The 21,863-nt window shown below is 40.8% G+C and overlaps 1 protein-coding gene across 2 annotated transcripts in view; it reads right to left on the bottom strand.

Moving 5' to 3' along the window:
• Positions 1 to 10,551: 10,551 nt before the first annotated feature.
• The window catches only part of GEMIN8 (gem nuclear organelle associated protein 8), a 40,594-nt gene continuing 29,282 nt past the window's right edge, over positions 10,552 to 21,863 (bottom strand). For both annotated transcript variants that reach the window (XM_063457661.1, XM_063457669.1), the window contains one exon: positions 10,552 to 11,046. In XM_063457661.1, coding sequence (XP_063313731.1) covers positions 10,790 to 11,046 — 257 coding nt within the window. In that variant the 3' untranslated portion in view covers positions 10,552 to 10,789. The remainder of the gene's footprint in view (positions 11,047 to 21,863) is intronic.

Genomic DNA, 21,863 nt, shown 5'->3' with positions numbered 1-21,863 from the left:
CTCATGCAACGTCACTGTACTTAAGTGCACTCTGTGCACACACACAGCACCCCATAAGGATCCCATACACCCCTGCTGGTGGAGTGCAGACGCCCCACACAAGTAAGTCGACATCCAGCTCATCCGGCCTCACCTCCGGTGCTGAAGTGGGAGGGGTAGGGAATTTTTACAGCGTAGGGGATTTTAATAGCACACTGGGGCCATTACATCTACTGTGCCTCCTGTAGTTCTGCTAATGGAAGGAAAACACACAAAATGTGGGCAGATGTAAGAGTCATACAAAGAGGAGAGATAGGAGACACACAAGGGGAAAAAATAGGAGATAAAATAGACTAAAAGGGAGTAAGATATTTAAAAGATGGGAAAATAAACACAAAAGGGATGTTAAGAGGCACACAGGTGAAGATGTTATTTGGGGGGGCTGGGTGGAAAAATGCATCTTCACCTATGTACCCAAAATTCTTTGCACCGGCCCTGACTCCAGCCACATGAGGTCTAGCATTGTCTTGCATTAGGAGGAACCCAGGGCCAACCACACCAGCATATGGTCTCACAAGGGGTCTGAGGATCTTATCTAGGTACCTAATGGCAGTCAGGCTACCTCTGGCGAGCACATGGAGGGTTGTGCAGCCCCCCAAAGAAATTCCACCCCACACCATTAAAGGCAGCAGAACGTTCTTCATGGCCTCTCCGGACTCTGTCACGTCTGTCACATGTGCTCAGTGTGAACCTGCTTTCATCTGTGAAGAGCACAGGGCGCCAGTGGTGAACTTGCCAATCTTGGTGTTCTCTGGCAAATGCCAAACGTCCTGCACGGTGTTGGGCTGTAAGCACAACCCCCACCTGTGGACGTCGAGCCCTCATGGAGTCTGTTTCTGACTGTTTGAGCAGACACATGCACATTTGTGGCCTGCTGGAGGTAATTTTGCAGGGCTCTGGCAGTGCTCCACCTTGCACAAAGGCAGAGGTTGTGGTCCTGCTGCTGGGTTGTTGCCCTCCTACGGCCTCCTCCACATCTCCTGATGTACTGGCCTGTCTCCTTGTAGCACGTCCATGCTCTGGACACTATGCTGACAGACACAGCAAACCTTCTTGCCACAGCTCACATTGCTGTGTCATCCTGGATGAGCTGCACTACCTGAGCCACTTATGTGGGTTGTAGACTCCGTCTCATGCTACCACTAGAGTGAAAGCACCGCCAGCATTCAAAAGTGACCAAAACATCAGCCAGGAAGCATAGGAACTGAGAAGTGGTCTGTGGTCACCACTTGCAAAACCACTCCTTTATTGGGGGGTGTCTTGCTAATTGCCTATAATTTCCACCTGTTGTCTATCCCATTTGCACAACAGCATGTGAAATTGATTGTCACTCAGTGTTGCTTCCTAAGTGGACAGTTTGATTTCACAGAAGTGTGATTGACTTGGAGTTACATTGTGTCGTTTAGGTGTTCCCTTTATTTTTTTTTGAGCAGTATATATATATATATATATATATATATATATATATATATTTATTTGCAAAAAGAGTTGTTTACATATTATCTGTTTCTTAACCGTGATGTTTGTAACCTACTGGTATCTGGTTCATAGATTCACTGGGATGTACAAATCAGTTTTACACAATACAACATGAAATAAGTTAGCTATTGCTGTGACATTTATTTTGCTTATGTGAAAGCTCTTTTACATCTCTGGAGTTAAAATTTCAGTCCAGAATGTCTCTTGTGATTTTGAATACATGCATACTTACTGTCTCACTCCTTCAGGGGATGTTTAAATCACACAGCTGCAAAACAGAAGCTGAACCAGTGCTAAGACACCAGAAATATACATTATACATATCCATTTGCTCCATCTTGTTGATCCACTTTATTTCCCCTGTCCTAAAAGAAAATAGCTCCATAATCTTCAATGGATGGCAGTACCATAGATACTTCAATTGTGTGGGTTGGGCTTCATGTTGCTTTACAGTTAACTCCTAATTTTGCCAAACAAAATGCTACCCCACGACTGTATGGAGAAAGCAAATGCATAGTAATTTAAGAATGATATTCAGATCTAACACAGCCTTCAAAATATTACATTTAAAACAATGCATTATATGATACACATTGTAACTTTTCAGTATTCATAGGGGCATGGTATAATTAAACTCACCCAAACAACTTTATCTCAACAACATGTCTTTTAACCCTGCAATGTTAAACATTACAGTTTTGTAGAAAATGATAACATTGCAAGGTTCTAAACAATTCCAGTGAGTCTTGCTAAAACCCACTAGAGGTGCTTCATCTACAACAACCAAGTGAAATGCTTTCATGTGATCAAATGTGGCTCATAGGAAAATATTTAATCGAATGCTTTCCTATTGGACAAGTGTTCGACAATTGCCAGGCTTGCCATCAGACCCCAATGCTCCTCTATGAGGAACATTAGATTGAACCATTGGCTAGAGCGCAACTGCTGCTGGATGAAGTTGCAGGAGGTGGAGTGGGCAGCAGCACTGAGGGAAACTGTAAAGAAAGCTTTTGGCTTTCAGTGAAAAAGGGGGTGGTGTAGGACGGTTCCCAGGTAAGAAATAAAACTGTTAGTAAATGATTTCACTACTTAAACGGAGGCAGCCAGGGCACTGCTGGCACCATAACCACTAAAGCATGATGTAGTTATTATGGTGCTTGGAGTGTTCTTTTACAATATTCTACTGCATGGATGAGTGCTGTTCTCCCTATAAATTTGATTGCTAACTTCTGGGGAAGACATCAATAACTTGGAGCATAGTGAATACAAGGCTCTTTGCCCCCTCAATTTATCACAATATTCCAATAATCTGATCTGACAAGCGAGGTATGATGTGAATGTGCATTTAACCATCTGGCACATCAAATTTCAGTCTGGGTAGTTGGCATTTGGACCTTGACCATTGGTCAGATATTTCCTTACCAATGCTATAAAACAAACGGTCGTACCCCAGTATCCTGATAACGGTTTACCAACCTACAAAAATTAAGTAAATTGAAATTGCAAATTTGCCTGCTACCATATTTGTTTTGAGTGCACATCTGGACTGAATAAATGCCTGGCTTTATACACCAGCTATTATGTGGTATAGATATCCCACTTTTAATGGGAAAGCAGCAGAATGCTGTATTCCTGTTCATAGAATGGAATCCATATTTCATGCACCCTCATTGATGAATAATACATAAAGCCTTTGGCATCCATTACATTCCTATTTTATGAGTAAAACTGCAGTAAGAGCCTTACCATTGGTCATAGGGTTAAGCAAATATATAAATGGAACATCAGCTGGAGAACACGCCTATAATTACTGTTATATTCTTCCTTTAGCTAGTGCTGTTTTAATCTAAGCCACAGAAACCACATTCCAAATGCTGCCAAAGGCTGTGTTTGAAAAGGATACCATGTAAAAATGCATGGCCTTCGAGAAACCCAATCTTTACACAACCGATACAGAAACAACTTTAGATTCTTAGCATTAATACAGACTTTTATGAGCCAGGGCAGGTTAGCAGATATATTTAAAAACATGATTGGACTTATTGACAGGAATTAAACCCCTTAATTCTAGACTTAGATGCAGTTTTTTAAATCCAACACCAGGTGCTATTTATTTACTGATGCAAAAGGGTGTGATAAAAATGTGTCTGCCAATACAAATGGCATTTAATACTCCCTTTTTGGGGGTTTGATTTTTAAGCCTAGTCAAAGTTCATGGAAGGTTTTATTTTTCCCAATATCTTTTATTAAAGACAGGCAATGCAATAACTCAAGTGCATTAAGAGTAGTCAGGATCCAAGAACACAAAAGGACAAAGCAAACTATCATAAGTCAATCACTTCACTTCTCCAATTATGATGCCTCAGTCAGAAAGGAGGGTAAGAGTGATATACAGTTCCAGTCCTTTAACCTTTGCTCCCAGGTACTAGGATGCAAACTGGAAGGACCAACTCAGGGACACAGTAAATGACGGAGGTACATTTGGAAACAATCCTGTAAATGAGAGCCTCTATCTTCTTGTCTCCCTGTCAAAAGCTCTGTTCCTTGTACCAGGCAAACAGAGAAATACAACGGTGATAGAGGAATGTAAAAAATTGTTCTGAAATGTATATTTTTTTCGAGGGTTTAAAAATCTGTTACAATAGGCTAGGTATTTTTAAACTATTGTTTTAAAGGGACACTCTAGGCACCCAGACCACTTCTGCTCATTGGAGTGGTCTGGGTGCCAACTCCCACTACTCATAACCCTGCAAGTGTAATTATTGCAGTTTTTTATAAACTGCAATAATTACCTTGCAGGGTTAAAGGACCACTCTAGGCACCCAGACCACTTCAGCTTAATGAAGTGGTCTGGGTGCCAGGTCCAGCTAGGGTTAACCCATTTTTTTTATAAACATAGCAGTTTCAGAGAAACTGCTATGTTTATAAATGGGTTAATCCAGCCCTCAAAGCCTCTAGTGGCTGTCTCATTGACAGCCGCTAGAGGCGCTTGCGTGATTCTCACTGTGAAAATAAGCGTCCATAGGAAAGCATTGATAATGCTTTCCTATGAGACCGGCTGAATGTGCGCGCAGCTCTTGCCGCGCGTGCGCATCCAGCCGAATGGGAGGAGAGGAGTTGGATCGGAGGAGAAGAGCTCCCCGCCCGGCGCTGGAGAAAGGTAAGTTTTAACCCCTTTCCACTCCCCAGAGCCCGGCGGCCCGGGGGCACCCTCAGGGCACTCTAGTGCCAGGAAAACGAGTATGTTTTCCTGGCACTATAGTGGTCCTTTAATTTTACCTCTAGTGGCTGTCTACTAGACAGCCACTAGAGGTCACTTCCTGATATATAGCAAAGATTTCCTTTGCTAGAGCGTCGCTGGACGTCCTCACGCTGTGTGAGGACCTCCAGCGTCGCTTATTTCCCAGGGGACTTACCTGCTCACTGGCGATCCCCCGCCGGCGATCGCGATGGGGTGGACTTGCCTGGCATCCCAGGCAGTCCCCTTGTATCTGATCTGGCCCTCCTAGGCCATGTGATTGTGAGGTCCTTGTGTGGACCTCATGATCTCATGGGCGGAATAGCCGTCCGAAAAAAGTTAATAAAAAGTTAGAACACAGTGTAAAATAAAATTATATATACTTAGTTCATATATATATATATATATATATATATACACATACATACATACATACATACACACACACACAATACACAAGATACAGCGCACTCACCTATCCACTAAACAGCAACTTCAATGTTGAAAGATTGTTTTTTTTAAAAACACCTAATCTAGGCAAAAATAAAGGGGGTTTAGTTACATTATATGATCATACATCGCATAAGCCTGCCACAACGTCAATGTACCCCATCTTTGGCAGGTCCTACACCAACAGCCTAATGTCTGCTCTTATGGTGAGTGCGCTGGATCTTGCGTATTGTATAATTTGGCCCCCAGCAGCACCCCCATTTATGCATGTTCAGGTGAGTGCAGCCAACACCCCCTTGTTTCATATATATTGTTTCTAAGTATATATAATTTTATTTTACAGTGTTCTAACTTTTTATGATATATGATCTAAGTATATATACACACACTGTCTAAGTGTATATTAATATATGTATAATTTTTTATATATATATATATATTTTTATTTTTTTTGTGGTCGGTTAATATCGTATAGTGAAATACCTTGTGATTGGAATTAAGTCGGCGTGGTGTGCCAGAACCGACGTAGGGAGTAGGCCTGTAAAAGAGGGCCCACCCGAATGGAATGTATAAGAGGGAGAAGTGGGTGGGGTGAACAGCGTGTGTACGGCAAGGTAGGAAGGGGGGAGTAGCGTTTATATAGGAATGCTAACTCTTCCCACAAATACAGGCCTTCGGCCTTAAACTTGTGGTCGGTTATTATTGTATAGTGAAATACCTTGTGATTGGAATTAAGTTGGCCTGGTGTGCCGGAAACGACGTAGGGGGTAGGCCTGTAAAAGAGGGCACAAAGAAATGCAAGAAAACACACTTATTGCAATATAATTATCCCATGAGATTTGTTTGCCTTACCTCTTATCTGTTAGGAATGTTTCTGTATAACGTTGCTGATTCCAATGACTAATTATTATGTATACCGGCATACTGCTACTGGATGCTGTACTTGTTGATAGGATGTTCTAAATAGGAGCCAGAGGTCCCAACCTAATCTAATGCAAGGAGTATGAATGTAGAACTGCATTTAGCAGTAGTTAGGGGATTATTTAGTAGGTCAGTTGTCTTGATTGTCTGGTTTGAATGTTGTCGTGACATGAGGTAGTGTCTGTGCCTTCTTAAATTCCCTTGAGGAGACATGCCTTACCAGTCTGATTGGCTGTGATCGTGAAGTTGTAGGGCTCCGGAACCCTTGGAAGGTTAAAGGCACAGAGGTTAAGACCGGGTATGTGTGGTATGGATGCGGTTTAGGTAGTCTGATACTGCCTGGAATTCCCATCTATGGATGTATGTAATTGTAGAGTAACGAAGCAACTATTTATACCTTGATCTCTTATGTTAAGCGTTTAAGAGGACGGGGTATGGTTTGAAAGGCCTGTCAGAACGTGTTGGCTTATGTCTGATTGTTGCGATAGTGTTGTATGAAGGTGGCAAAAAATGCAGAAAAGACTACAAGTTGATCGGTATGCCTGTGGATATCGTGTTCCTCTGAGTCTTGGAAGAATGTCACGTCTCTGTCGTATGTATCTTAGTGCAAGCGAATAATGCTATAGGTGATAATTTGTTGTCGAGCCCCGATAACCGGGTGACCAGATGGGGATGCTGAAATGCGGATTATGCTCGGGTGTTGTTAGGTAGGTGAGGTACGAGACCGAGTGTCTCTTGGTCAGTAGTCCCTAATAGTTATGTGAATGCTGCAATCCCTTGTCCGGTGTTGCCTTCTTAGGACATACTGAAAAAGAACATGACAGCAACAATGACCTGATTAACAACAATACGGTTAAGTAATATAGAACTGGCTGGCTAACTAGTGCCGAAGCCAAAAGCTCTCTAGGTGAGGCCCTAACTATATACTGAAAAAAGGAGATAGGGTCGCACTCAATCACATCAATTTAAACACAGGGTGCTACTGGGCAAGGGTCAGCAAAAAAAACCCCAAGAAATGTATGCATATAGAAAGAATCCCAGGCACTCACTGTGATTGTTCTTCAAGCAGGTTTATTGCAACGTTTCGACCTCAATGAGGTCTTTTTCAAGCTTGAAAAAGACCTCATTGAGGTCGAAACGTTGCAATAAACCTGCTTGAAGAACAATCACAGTGAGTGCCTGGGATTCTTTCTATAGGCCCTAACTATAAACCCGATAGGTGGGTGAATGCGAGGCTCTAACTATGATTTGGGCCGAGGGGCGAAAATCTCCGCGGTGAAATTGGCGAGTTGGCCTCGCGGACCAGCTACGTTGTACAGCTAAGGCCAGCTCCTAACCCTTGATAGCTAGTTCTCTGACCCTAAACGGGGGCTTGATAATGGGGTAACGCAACGTGCTTGGCAAACCCAAGTTATGATTTATGATAGGTACCTGGAGATTCCTAGTCAGAGAAAGAGAAAAAGAAGGGAGGGAAAGGAGGAAGAAAGAAGAGGAAAAAAACAGTGGTTGAGGGAAAGAAAATTAAATGCAGTATAGCGCAGTTCTTGGAGATATAGCTGATAGTACAGTATCCTTAGACCCTGAGGGTGCTGAAGATTCTCGTGATGGCTTCTATATATTCCTGAAGGGAGATGTAGGAAGGCATTGCGCCAAGAAAGTGTGATAGTACCTGACGGAGAGAGGAGTGGTGAAAATAGCAAGGTAGTGAGTAACAGGACTATTGTTACAGATAGTGAGATTGAATGAACGTATGACGGGTTGTCGAGTGAAGCCGTGGTAAGGCAGGAATCAAGCCCCCGTACCCCAATACCCAATTGTGTAACAACGTGGCCTTGTAGAGGCAGTTGTTGGGAATGTGAACGAAAAACGTATTTATACCTGATAGAAACAGGCGACAATAGCGAAGCAGTAATTTGTCTAATGGTAGCAGATGACAATATGCAACAACAATAGTAATTGCGAAACTAATGTATAACTTTTTTTTTTTTTATAAATTATGCACACGTAAAATAAATATTTCCTTAACGTTTAGGCTCCCTGCTGCTTTCTGCATTATTTTTATTTTTAATTTTTTGGAACCGTGGGCTGTTTAAATAAAACCAGGTGTAGATAAGATTTGTTAACGGGTCTGCTTTAAGCAGACCTTCCATGGAGCGCAGCACTATATAAAGTCATTTAAGAGATCAACAACATCCTCCTTATCTCCTGGGTAAATATGTCTCTATTTAAGTCAAAGCACAAGAATGACAAAACCTTACAGTAATAACCTTACAATTGCAGGACAATTTATTTTACAATTACAGAGCCAGCTTCTAACTAAAACGGAGCTTCTACTTCTTAATGACACACATAATTAAAAATGTCAATATCTGTTTATTGATTTGAGGGAACCAAATTTGATAAGTATGAGACTGGCTGCAGGAATCAATACATACATTAAACTAATTGCAGTAGGGGAAGCACCTTTGACATAAAAAAAAACATTAGTGGGGAGAAAAAAAACGTACAACGTGATTGCGTATTGTCGAACGGCAAATAGCCCGAACGCCAATTTGCCAATTACCTGGTGTTCATATTTAAGGTGGTTCGTTTAGGGGACCAAATTGGATGAATATGCACGAACGGAGGAGCGGCGGCACGGAGAGGACGCCGAGACCGGAAAAGCGGTGGACAAGACCGGAAGTTCAGCTGTCACGGAAGCGAGGTGAACGGGTGAACAGCGTGCGTACAGCAAGGTAGGAAGGGGGGAGTAGCGTTTATATAGGAACGCTAACTCCTCCCACAAATACAGGCCTGGGCCTTAAACACACACACATATATATATATATATATATACATATACACATATCTCAAAATACATGTAAAATTATATTAAATTATATATATATATATATATATATAAAATATAAAATATATAAATGTTAAAAATGAAAAATATATATGTGTAATTTCGTTTTAACTGTATTTTGATAACATATATATAGATATCAAAATACACTTATATATTTATATATATATTTCATTCTATGTATATATCACTATATATGCCTATATAAAACAAAAACGGATATATATATATATTTATTTTAATTCTACGTATATATTTATGTAATATTATTACATAATTAAGTCATTTTTATTAATTACAATGAGCAGGACTTGCCTGACAACCCAGGCAGAAAGTCCAGAGAATTTAATTAATTTAATTAACTTTTCAAGACACCATAAAATCTGTACATAGGTGGTACTGTTTTACTCTGGAGACTTCACTGGACACAAATATTAGTGCTTCAAAACAGTAAAATGTATTACAACGGTGAGATCATCAGTGAAAGTGACTTTTTTGAATTTTTCACACACAAACGGCACTTACACTGACGATATAATTGTTGTGATACATTTTATGGTTTTACAGAGTCAAATATAAGGCTTGTGTTTCAGTTTTTTCACATTGAAATTCGCCAGATTGGTTACGTCTCCTTTGAGACCGTATGGTAGCCCATGGTGGCATACCATTTGCAAAAGTAGACAACCCAAGGTATTGCAAATGGGGTATGTCCAGTCTTTTTTAGTAGCCACCTAGTCACAATCACTGGCCAAAATTGGTGTTCAAATTTGTGTTTTGCATTTTTCACACACAAAATCCCAAAAAAATAATAAAAAATAAATAAATATATATATATATATATATATATATATATATATATGTGTGTGTGTGTGTAATTTCGTTCTAACTGTATTTTGATATTAATATATATATTGATGGCAAAATACACACAAACAAATATTAACTTTGGCCAGTGTTTGTGACTAAGTGGCTATTAAAAATACTGGACAGACTCCATTTGCAATACCTTGGGTTGTCTACTATTGCAAATGGTAGGTCATCAGGTACAGTCTCAAAGGCAACGTAACCAATCTGGCGAATTTCAATGTGAAAAAACTGAAAAATGTTACATGCTATATTTAACCCTGTAACTTCCCAAAACACCATACAACCTGTACATAGGGGGTACTGTTTTACACGCGATACATCGCTGAATACAAATGTGTATTTTATTGCAGAAAAAGTAAACAGTCTTATGACATTCACAGTTAAAATGTCATGCAGAACTAAATAAATAACATTTCTTAAATTTCTCACATTTCTTTTATATTTTATTCCTGTTAAATTGTTTCATAGCTAAAAATTTGATGTTAAATAAAAGCCCAATTTCTCCTGAATAAAATGATATATAATAAGTGTGGGTGCACTTAATATGAAAGATGAATTATGGTTGAATAGACAGTCAAATTCCAAGTTTTGTTTACGTTTCATTTTAATCAAAACGTGTACATTTGGCTCAGTCCTTAAGGGGTTAATTACCTAGTGTCTTTATACAGATGTATAATACATCAAAAGCAAATTATCACTAATGCTAAAGAACTGTTTAACAAAAAATATTTTATTATATTGGGAAAAATGTACAATAAACTTCATGAATGATAATTACTAAATCCAAATGTGCAATATATATGGTTATTATAACCCACCCGCTATAGGTCAGTACATGAAGACTGCAAATGTGAAATCCCAGTAATTTTGTTGACACGTGTTGGCACAGCTGGGTAGTTGTTTATATAACATTTCCATAATGGTGTTTTGGAATAGGCCCCGAAGGTTTATAATTTTAATGGGATGATGGGCCAATACTTGGGCTGCTTTTTATCACAATGCCTGTCAAAGTTGAGCTGTATTGCAGTCTCCATTCCTTGAATTTTAGCTGCATCCTCGCCATACAGTCTCTTCATTCCTTCCTTGCGTCTCTCCCCTGGTCTCTCTGAAGGAGGCTGTGTTGATCGTCTTGTGGCAATATGTAGCCCATGATCTGCGTCAACATACTGCTCGTGAATTTCTGCTTCAATTTCCTGTTGTTTCTCTGAAATTAGGACATATGCAATTAAACACACTGAAAAATAACTATTGCACACTTTTGGTTGGATCCGTGTTGACATCTCATAACAAAATTCCTACATTTTACTTGACTTTTTTAAAAAAAATGTACAGCTATGAGACCTCTTCTAAAAAACAAAACCATGGACAAGTACTAATGCCACTGTAGTCCTCTATCCCAGTTGTCAACTATACTGATTTTGCCTTCTCCCAGTTACCATTCTCATTGTCCAACAGTGTCTGAGTAGTGTTATATATAGACAAAAAATATTATGGAACATACTGAGTTAAGGAAAACTTGAGAGCAGAATAGAAAAGATCATGTATACTGTGCTTAACCCCTTAAGGACACATGACATGTCATGATTCCCTTTTATTCCCGAAGTTTGGTCCTTAAGGGGTTAAAATGAAACGCCTTAGGCCCTAGTGTCTAAAAAATTGTGTATATGATTGAGTGGGCAGCAGATGCATTGGGAATGTTAGGAGCTTTACAAAGTGTGACATTACTTCTTCAATGTATATAAACAGTCTCTAGGCCTGATATCATCAACACTCTGCCATAACAGAATTAACAAGCTGGGCTTAAATCACATGAACAATGGATGTTAGTGATTTATCACGCAGAGCTATGGCTACATTATACATAGTTAAAGGGAACATTACTGATAACGTCCTGTTTGGATCAGTGACAGATTTAGAAGTGTGAAAAATAGATTCTACTAACATTTGGAATGGTGGGGTCCATTCTGGAATGTCTGTAAACACTCAGGAAAAGGCAGCTAAAATATTGTTTTAAATCAAGAAAACACATTTTATTGCTAGGCCTGTTTTAACATGGGGACATGTGAGTGGTATTAGTAAACATCTACAATTAAAATGTTGTCATCTTGTGGAAAAACAGTTATGTCTGTGTCTAGAAGGTCCTTTAATGTTTTCCAGTAATTATCACCACTGCGATGAAGCAACACAAGTGGTTTTCCCAGGCTCCTTCAAGATCATCCTGGATATGTTTCCTATGTTTCAAAGAGAGGTACTCTAAATGTGGTTAGCCATTTCCTATTGCCACACCATCTAAACATCCTCATCCAAACAGACTGCGTAGAAACAACATGGAGAAATTATTATTTCCATACGCTCAGCTATAAAAAGAAAAATCATAGAGTTATTGCAATTTGCAAAGTGCTTATGTAAGTTTAAAAAAACAAAATAAACGCACTCAAATCATACTTTTGTTAATTATCATTTACATTGTCCAGCATGTAGGGATTAATAAAGTACACTGGGGCACATAGATCATGTACATACATATTCAGAGTGCCTGCAGCAAGCCTGACAAAGCATTATAGGAGCTGAAGTTCTGAAACGGCTTGGGGGAGCCACCCCTATTCAAATGTGTAAACTCAATGTATTCAAAATGTATGATACGCCACAGCACTGCATGCATACCTTTGTGAAAGGGATTTTGCATGTTATGATATATTTCTTGCACCAAAGTGACGCTTGTGTGTGTGTGAGAGAGATACATTCTCATGCATCTCATGTGCAAGAATACGACATGGACGCAACCTGTGGCAGATGAAGTTGCAATGACAGTGCCATTTTAAAGTCAGAAAAACTAAGATTCTCACTCTTACAGGGCCCCAGTTGTATCTAATTTACTCAAACCGTAGTTAGGTTGAATAATCTTGCCAACATCTGTACACCAATCATACTTTTTCCATTTCTCTGTGCTATGTACTAATCTGAGATTAATAAACACGCCCTCTAAAAATGGTAAAAAGGTGATTTGAAACAATAAGCTATATATAGATCTACAGCCTAGAATCATGGGAGTTGTAGTACAGCGGCAGAAGATGAACATTTTGGCTTTCTTAGTGATAGGAACCTTTAACACATCAAGTGTCCCTTAATGAATCCAAACAGATATTTATGCCATGTGTCAGATGAAAAACTGTGCATAATGAATTCTGGCATGAGTCAGTATTTCCTTGGTAAATGGCAGCAGATGCACGATTTAAGCATACAAATGATGATGAGGGGGACGAGGGAGGTGGGAATGTTCAAAATCTCTTCCAAAGAGGGTGCCAGGTTGCAAAAATGAAAAAAATAGAAGAAAGCATCAAGTGGAAAAAATGAAGAGGCTTTGCCAAACTATGAGCCAAATGTAGACAAACCAAATTCTTGTTATAAAACCTATTTTGCTTTAATTCTTTAAACATGTTATCACAACACAGTCTGTACAGCCAGGGGATATTTTCTTGTAAGTGTACATAGTACTAAACACTATTAAATGGTTAAAAAAAACATACTACTTGGGGAATCGGATGATGCAATGCTTTAATTTAGCACTTTTCTTTTCTAAAGATTCATTGCCTAGCAACCCACTGAGTGTTCTAGTAAGCAGAACCCAATGCTGTTCAAATTTTCTATAGCAGTTTTGCCCCATCAACATTCAGTCACTTTTAAAATCATTTTGAAATACTTAGACTAACTTTGCAGGAACATCCTTGAAATTCTAGTGCATTCAAAAGTTATCATTAAACAAAGACTTTGTCTAATGGGGGTGAGCATCTGCTATCAGGTTTTGCCAATTCATACAGCTGTTGCAAGTGACGCTTGTGTGTGTGAGAGAGATACATGCTCATGCATTTCATGTGCAAGAATACGACATGGACGCAACCCGTGGCAGGTGAAGTTGCACGAGCTGAAGATGTCCATTGTAAGAAGATGTCGGCGCCAACAATGTAGAGCTACTAGTAAGTATAATTACTTTCAGCTTTTCCTGTCAATCACTACAATTAGGAAAGGTCCATGAAGGTGACAGTGCCATTTTTTATTTTTTTTTAAATTCTTTATTTTTGTAGTGCATAAGCTGATAACAGGTTGTTGCGAGGTACCCCAGAGGCATTCCTCCAACGCATAAAAGACATTTGAAACATATAGGTACATGCAAAATCAAGCACAATTTTTATATTTAGAGACAGTTTAGGTAGTTAAAAGTAGGTGATAATTTGCTAGATACCCTACTCATTTTAAAGTAGAAGAAAACGTGCTGGGCAACGTGCCCGTTTTTACGGTATATTATATCATGCTAGACAACTTTTCTTTGTCGTTAAAAAGAAAACAATATAGAAATATAGGATGTAACATGTTAGATAATTTGCACCTTTTAAAAGTAGAATGTGATATGCTAGGCAAGTCGCACATTTTTAGGGTTGGATATAATATGTTAGACTTACTTGCACATTTTCCTGTTGTTTGTCTTGTGAAGTAAATAGGCACAATTGTATAAGCAGATAATGAGTTAACATTTCCGAGTCACCTTGCCTAAGTAGGTCAGAAACTAGTAATTAGGTGAGCTTATTACAACATTATATACGAGTAATGATATGGTATTCACCAGGAGTATCAATCCTATGATTTGGTCAGGCTAAGTAACTGGTGGGGTATAGAGATTAAATATAACAAAATGAATGTATGCATGCTGGTCAGGTCCAGATGGTTGCAAGCTATCGATTAGTAGATAAGGCTGGCTGTAATGCGAGCGTGCTTGTGTCGTACCACAACCCAAGATGGCCATGCCGTAAAACTTAAAAAGCGTGACTTTCATAGGGTTGGTTGCCTATGTGGTAAGACCTCGTTAGAGGACAAGATGTGAATGCCCCTGATCACCTTCTGTCATTACGGCAGCATTTATAGCAGGGTAACGTAGAGGCCAAATAAAAAATTAAGGCATAATTAAAAGTGAGCCAGTGGGAACATTCAAACAGTAGGGGTTTAACTGCTATGACATGTGTGAGGCATAGCATCTCGTGGTTCCATCCACTGCGCAACCTGGAACTCACGATTACTGCGGGTAAGTCCTGAATGTTCATCCAATGCCTGAAGCGTGGAGGGCATTGCTGGCGTGGTGGCCCTCATCAGATCCCCTGGGCATAGTCTCTCTGCAATAGGGGCCAGCTCCATTTCTACTCCGAAGTGTCTGCTGCCGCTCCGGTCCTTGCTTTGTGGCTGTGTCGGAAGGGAGCTGGGTCTTGCTGTGCCGGGTGCTGGGAAGGAGGCTCGATGATGCCTTATTAGATGCCGCTTTCGTGGAGGACTCGCTTGTGTGTGGTCGCCTGCGGGCACCTGTGTTGCCGTCTGCTCCCATTCTTCGTAGCTGTCGGGATGCTGTATTGGGGTCACGTGGGGGAGATCCCCTAAGGCAGCGCCGAACCGCCGGGCGGATCCACTTCGCCGCCTGTCGGAAGGGCCGTCTCTTGGCTTTACACTTCGCCCAAAGGTACTTGCAAAGCTGTTCGAAAAACACTATCGTGTGTTTGGGAGGTTTGTGCATCTTGCACCTCGTTCTGCGCTGCTTCTGCGCCGCCATTTTAGCTTTGACCTGGTGGTCCCTTGCGGGCAGGGCTTGTGCCGCTTGGGTAGTTTGCTTCATGGGGCTAGTCGACCCCTGCGAGGACCGGGATATCCCCCGCCGGTCCAGAGGGGGGGGTAGCAGGGCTGCAGTGTGCCCACGCCTGGGTGCTCGTTCAGAGCCGGGAGGTCGGCCATCTCCCCCGGGCCCCTGACTTCGCTCAGGTGTAGGCCGCATGGCTGGATCGGATTGATCTGTGACGCACCGGTGCCGGGCCGGTACCGTTCAGTTGCTCTCGTCGTGCTGTGCTCGTTTCTGGTCACCGTTTGCCGTTGGTGCTTGTGGGTCGCCCGATCGTGGCTTTCTTGTGCCAGACTTGGCTGGAGCTCCTAAAGCGTGCGACCGGCCATGTTTGCTGCCAGGCCCCGCCCCCGTGACAGTGCCATTTTAATGTCAGTAATTTAAACAAAAGCTATATGCTATTTGGACTGCACCTTACTATATGGACTGCAATAATAAAACACCTTGGTTTGTTTCACAGATAAAGCTACTGGTTTTCTCCGATAACTACACTCCAGTATTAGTCAGTGGGCACGTTTGTTTTAGAAGACATAGCAGGAGAAGTGGTCAGGTGTGTGACAGATTGTACTGGACCTGGACTGGTGCAGGACCCCGAGCTAGCACATTCCCAAAAGAACTATAATAACTGAAAAATCCCCTTCCCTGCACTAGTGGAGCCAGACCGGGAACTACCCAGGAATCGCATGGAACTGTGTGTATGATAGTAGGTTGCGGCAGTCCGGTAACACTTCGCTTGGGTAGCGCTCAGTCCCAGGACCACCAAACAGGCACTATTTGGAAAGGAGATTGGGGAGTTTTGCATTAGGATAGTTTAGTGAATTAATGCAGCAGGTTACTATATTTGTGTTTGATAATATGAATTCTAACACATTAACATGGCTGAACGCATTTAAAAAAAACTTTAGAATCCAGAACTGAAAACTGAGGAGCAATCAAGTTTTTGTTAAGTCTAATTATAAAGCAACTATTCAGGGAACCCACTGGTGAGAGATGAGAGCGTGAAAGAAATGCATGAGCCAAGAATCAAAGCAGCTGTGATTAAAACAATGAATATAGGTCATCATCTGTTATTTATCATTGTTAAGGAATGCAACAGATATTTAAACTCACACAAACCACTTCACCTTAAAGGGCACTATAGGCATGTATAGTTTGCATGCATTGAAGTGGTCTGATTGCAGTACTCTTGTCCCCTTAATCTTGCAATGTAAAAAATGAAAAACAGAGAAACTGCAATGTTTACATTGCAGGGTTATTAAAACTTATATTGGCTGTCTTCCAGTCAGTTACCAGAGTAGCTTTCTGGCTCTTCACTGAGCTTAACTTTTCGAATAGGATGTCCAGCATCTTCAAAATCCCCGTATGAAAGGACTGATTCAATGATTTCCTATGGGAAAGGTCTAATGCATGTGCAACACTCACCGTGCATGCACATCAGATTACCCCTATCAATGTCACGTTGTGGAAGAAGGAGATCGATCCAGTGCCGAGGACCTCATGCTGGAAAGAGGTAAGTGGAAAAAAAAAAACTATACAACTTTGTATTTCTAACGTCATTGTGTTCCTTTTAAAGGACCACTCTAGTGCCAGGAAAACGAGTATGTTTTCCTGGTACTAGAGTGCCCTGAGGGTGCCCCCACCCTCAGGGACCCCCTCCCGCCCGGCTCTGGAAAGGGGAAAGTGTTAAAAACTTACCTTTTTCCAGCGGTGGGCGTAGAGCTCTCCTCCTCCGATCCTCCTCTTCTCCTCCCCGTCGGCTGAACGCGCACGCGCGGCAAGAGCTGCGCGCGCATTCAGCCGGTCACATAGGAAAGCATTTACAATGCTTTCCTATGGACGCTTGCGTGCTCTCACTGTGATTTTCACAGTGAGAATCACGCAAGCGCCTCTAGCGGCTGTCAGTGAGACAGCCACTAGAGGAAATAGGGGAAGGCTTAACCCATTCACAAACATAGCAGTTTCTCTGAAACTGCTATGTTTATGAAAAAATGGGTTAACCCTAGAAGGACCTGGCACCCAGACCACTTTATTAAGCTGAAGTGGTCTGGGTGCCTAGAGTGGTCCTTTAATGAAGTGGTCTGGTTTTAGACTTATGTAAAAGGTTTTGTGCATGAGGCCTTTCGAAGACCCTTGCTACCGTCCGATAGGAATTTCAATAATTAATTTCAGTTTACTTTAAAAATACTGCCCTTACTAGCAGACCTAAAAGGTTATTCCCCAGGCAGGTTTTACATCATTAGCATCACTTAGCACAGTTCTCAAGTGACCCAAAATAAAGGAAATGTGACCTTTTAATTCATAAACATTTGTGTGTGTGTGTATATATATATATATATATATATGTGTGTGTGTCAGTCTCTACACTGGCTCCCACTAAGATATAGGGCTCAATTTAAAATTCTAGTATTTGTTTACAAAATCGCTACAATTAGGAATAGACCGATTATGGGTTCTGCCGATTGTTAGAGTCGATATTCGTTGTTCAGTTAATGAAAAGGTTTGTTTGGAAATTGTGCTGTTTTTTCAAAATTTTAAATGTACAGAATACTGGCACAGATTATGGGCAATCGGCTCAAAAGGCTACCGATGATCTGTATCAGAATCAGCTCTGGAATAATTATATTGATCGATCCCTGCTCAATAGTGATGTCCCGAACTGTTCGCCAGGAACCGTTCGCCGGCATTCATAACTTGTTCGTGGCGGACGCGGCGGGCGAACATATGCGATGGTCGGTCCGCCCCCTATTCGTCATCATTGAGTACACTTTGACCCTGTACCTCACAGTCAGCAGACACATTCCAGCCAATCAGCAGCAGACCCTCCCTCCCAGACCCTCCCACCTCCATGATGAATAGGGGGCGGACCGACCATCGCATATGTTCGCCCGCCGCGTTCGCCATGAACAAGCTATGTTCGCCGGCGAACAGTTCGGGACATCACTACTGCTCAACATAACACTGCCTCCTATATATGCTCCTTAGTACACAGATGTGAACCATATGGGCCCCTACGCTCTGCCGAAGACCTGCGTCTATCCTCTGTTCGTGTTCGCACCTCTGACGCTGACCTTCATGACTCTACAAGGACTGCACCTTTCCTAAGGAACTCACCTCCTTGCTTCATTAGACTGATGCCAATACCTTAAAAAAAAACATTGAAAATTCACTTATTTAGGAAAGCATATCAATTAAACTGTTAATAGCTTTGCCTCCCTGTTGTGCAACGGTGTCAGCCAAAAAACCTAAGCCTTCATTGTAAGCTATTCATACAACCTACTTTTCCTGTACATGTAACACATTCTACCCTTACCTGTTGTGTTACTTTACCCAACTCCTAGAAAGGAAGCTCGTTTGAGCAGGGTCCTCAACACCATCGGTTGAGCAATAAATTATACACATAGAAGCAACTGAAGGGTGCATTTTTTTAAATCTGTTTTATTCCTCACAAACTGCAGACAGATCCGCAAATCTTATCAATTCTCTATATATGTCCTTCTGACAGCTTTGTGGTTAACTAAAAGCAACAGAGACAAAATCCTGCTGGGCAGACAAAACTAAAACAACAAATAGCAAAATGAGTAGGTGGCGTTCCCACAACAAAACACTAAGCGTTTATGAAGATACACAGCTAACTCCTCTGGGGTCAACATTACAACAAAAAAATGAAACGGTCAAAGTAAAAGTATACATATCCGCTTGAGATAGAGTGTGGGAAACAATTTCATATTTTATCAGAATTGCTCACAGCAGCATATAAGATAAAGATTAACAAGTTAACATTCTGACCTTTCAGGAGGAAATTGTAGACCTCTAAATTTAGACAAATTATCTAAATGTGATCTTTATTATTATTGTATTTATATAGCGCCATCAGATTCCGTAGCGCTGTACAATGGGTGGACTAACAGACATGTAATTGTAACCAGACAACTGGACGCACAGGAACAGAGGGGTGGAGGGCCCTGGTCAATGAGCCTACATGCTAGAGGGAGTGGGGTATAGTAACACAAAGGGTAAAAGTAGGGGTACTAAGTAGGTTGTTAGAAAAGTATTCACTGAAGGTTTAGTAGGCAATTTTTGACAGTTGCAGGAGAGGAGTCATGAGGTGTGGGGGATAAAAACCTGCTAGCAGTTTAATTTATATGCTTTCTTGAAGAAGTGAGTTTTCAATGATTTTTTGAATGAGTGGAGACTGGGTGAAAGTCTAACAGAGAAGGATAGGGAGTTCCACAGAAGAGTTGCAGCCCTGGAGAAATCTTGGAGGCGAGCATCAGAGGTGGGAGTACGGACAGAGGATAGACGTAGGTCTTTGGCAGAGCGCAGGGGCCTCGACGGCACATACTTGTGTATTAGGGAGGATAGGTAGGTTGGAGCAGCATTACACATTATGTAGGGACTTGTAAGCAAGTACCAGAATTTTAAATTGAGCCCTAAATCTAACTGGAAGCCAATGCAGGGACTGACAGAGCGGGGAGGCGTGGAAGATGCGAGAGGACAGGAAAATGAGCCTTGCCGCCGCATTCATTATAGATTGCAGCGGTGCAATCTGGGAACGCGTAAGACCATTGAGAAAGGGATTGCAGTAGTCAAGGCGAGAGAACAGCACCTTAGCTGCATCAGGCGTTAAATAGGGGCGGAGGTGCTATGTTTTTGAGATGGAAGCGATAGGATTTGGTGATTGATCGGACATGAGGGGTGAAGGAGAGGTTGGAGTCATCCTGATGACCTATTGGGAACTGAAACGTCGACTTAACGTGACAATAACATTTCCTGACTGAAAACCCAGGAGTGCCGGCAAGTCTTCTATTCATAATATATATATATATATATATATATATATATATATATATGCAGTATTTCCCAGCACACACACTCAACGTTTTATAAAGTGCCGGGTGCTCACAAAGCCATAGCCAAAAAATATAAAAAGTAATAAATGTAGGCTTGCACTCACGGTCTTGTAGGTGGATAAAATTTCCTGTTTATTTCAATTCATTAAAACATGGTTGCTGCCATTATCGTCAACGTTTCAGCCACTCCTGTGGCTTTCATCAGGACCAATTCAGCATAAAAACATTTCATTTACAAGTTGCTTCTTATATACAGCTAACTAAACTTAAAAACAATGCTTACCACCTGTGTTCTCGAGTACCCGGCGTCTATCACGATCCTGTGCGCATGTGCGAGCACGTCAAACCGGAAATGACGTGCCCGCGTCATCAATTCGTTGCCATGGTAACCCGAAACATAAACGGACACCACGGCAACGATATACTGCAGCACAGAGCCAGGGTATCCACAGAGTGGGGAAATTTACAACATAAAATCACACAATCAATACATATTTTATCTCTGCCTGGTGCAACATACTTTTACTTAACACAATTATTCCCAAACATTATAAATCATATAGTCTAATGGGATGGGCTTGTCAAACATGATGATTTACTGTTTTAAAGTATCATCATGGCTCTCACTATTCATATGAATATTTATTATGCGCTCTATTTTACTTATTTACATAAATTTTAACATTTAAATCCATAAAGCAATGACTTCATTATGCTAAACAAGTGTTGCCTAGATATAACTAGGTGAAGTACACTGTACTAAAAATTCCATATAGTGTAAAAAGTGCTCACATCTTCTCCCAAGTCAATCCCTACCACTACTCCTCCATAGTATTTAAAGTGATACTCATGCATTTATATATACATTAAAGTGAAACAAATTGCATTTATATACATTAAAGTGATACTGATTGCATTTGTGTACATAAAAGTGCTCACCGTATTTGATAAAGTGAAACTCTGTGCTGTTAAAGGCAGACATATGTGATCTGCCGATCTTATTTAAAGTGATACTTGTTGCAATTATGTACATGAAAGTGTTACTTATTGCATCTATATACATTAAAGTGCTCTTTATACTTAATAAAGTGAAACCTCACTCCCACCATATCGTGGATCTTATTTAAAGTGGTACTTAATGCATTTATGTACATGAAAGTGTTACTTGTTGCATTTATATACATTAAAGTGCTCTTTCTACTTAATAAAGTGAAACCTCACTACCACCATATCGTGGTTGCCCCCCAATATCTACCAATCCGCATCTTATATTAAAGTGATACCAATTGCTTTTATGTATATTAAAGTGGTATTCATTGCAGTCATATACACCAACATATTCTCTGTAATAAAGTGAGACTACGTGTTTATATGTGCCCAACCATGTGCCTGTATTCTATTGCCCTCAGAGAAAAAAACATATATATATTAAAACATCGCTTTACTCAAGAAGATATTAAGCTTCTACAGCCTTAATTCAAATAAATGGGGCATATGATAACTGCTCGTTTAAGCCCC

This window comes from Pelobates fuscus, chromosome 1, assembly GCF_036172605.1.
Source record: "Pelobates fuscus isolate aPelFus1 chromosome 1, aPelFus1.pri, whole genome shotgun sequence".
In the NCBI taxonomy this organism is placed as follows: domain Eukaryota; kingdom Metazoa; phylum Chordata; class Amphibia; order Anura; family Pelobatidae; genus Pelobates; species Pelobates fuscus.
This window is presented reverse-complemented; position numbering and strand designations above follow the sequence as displayed.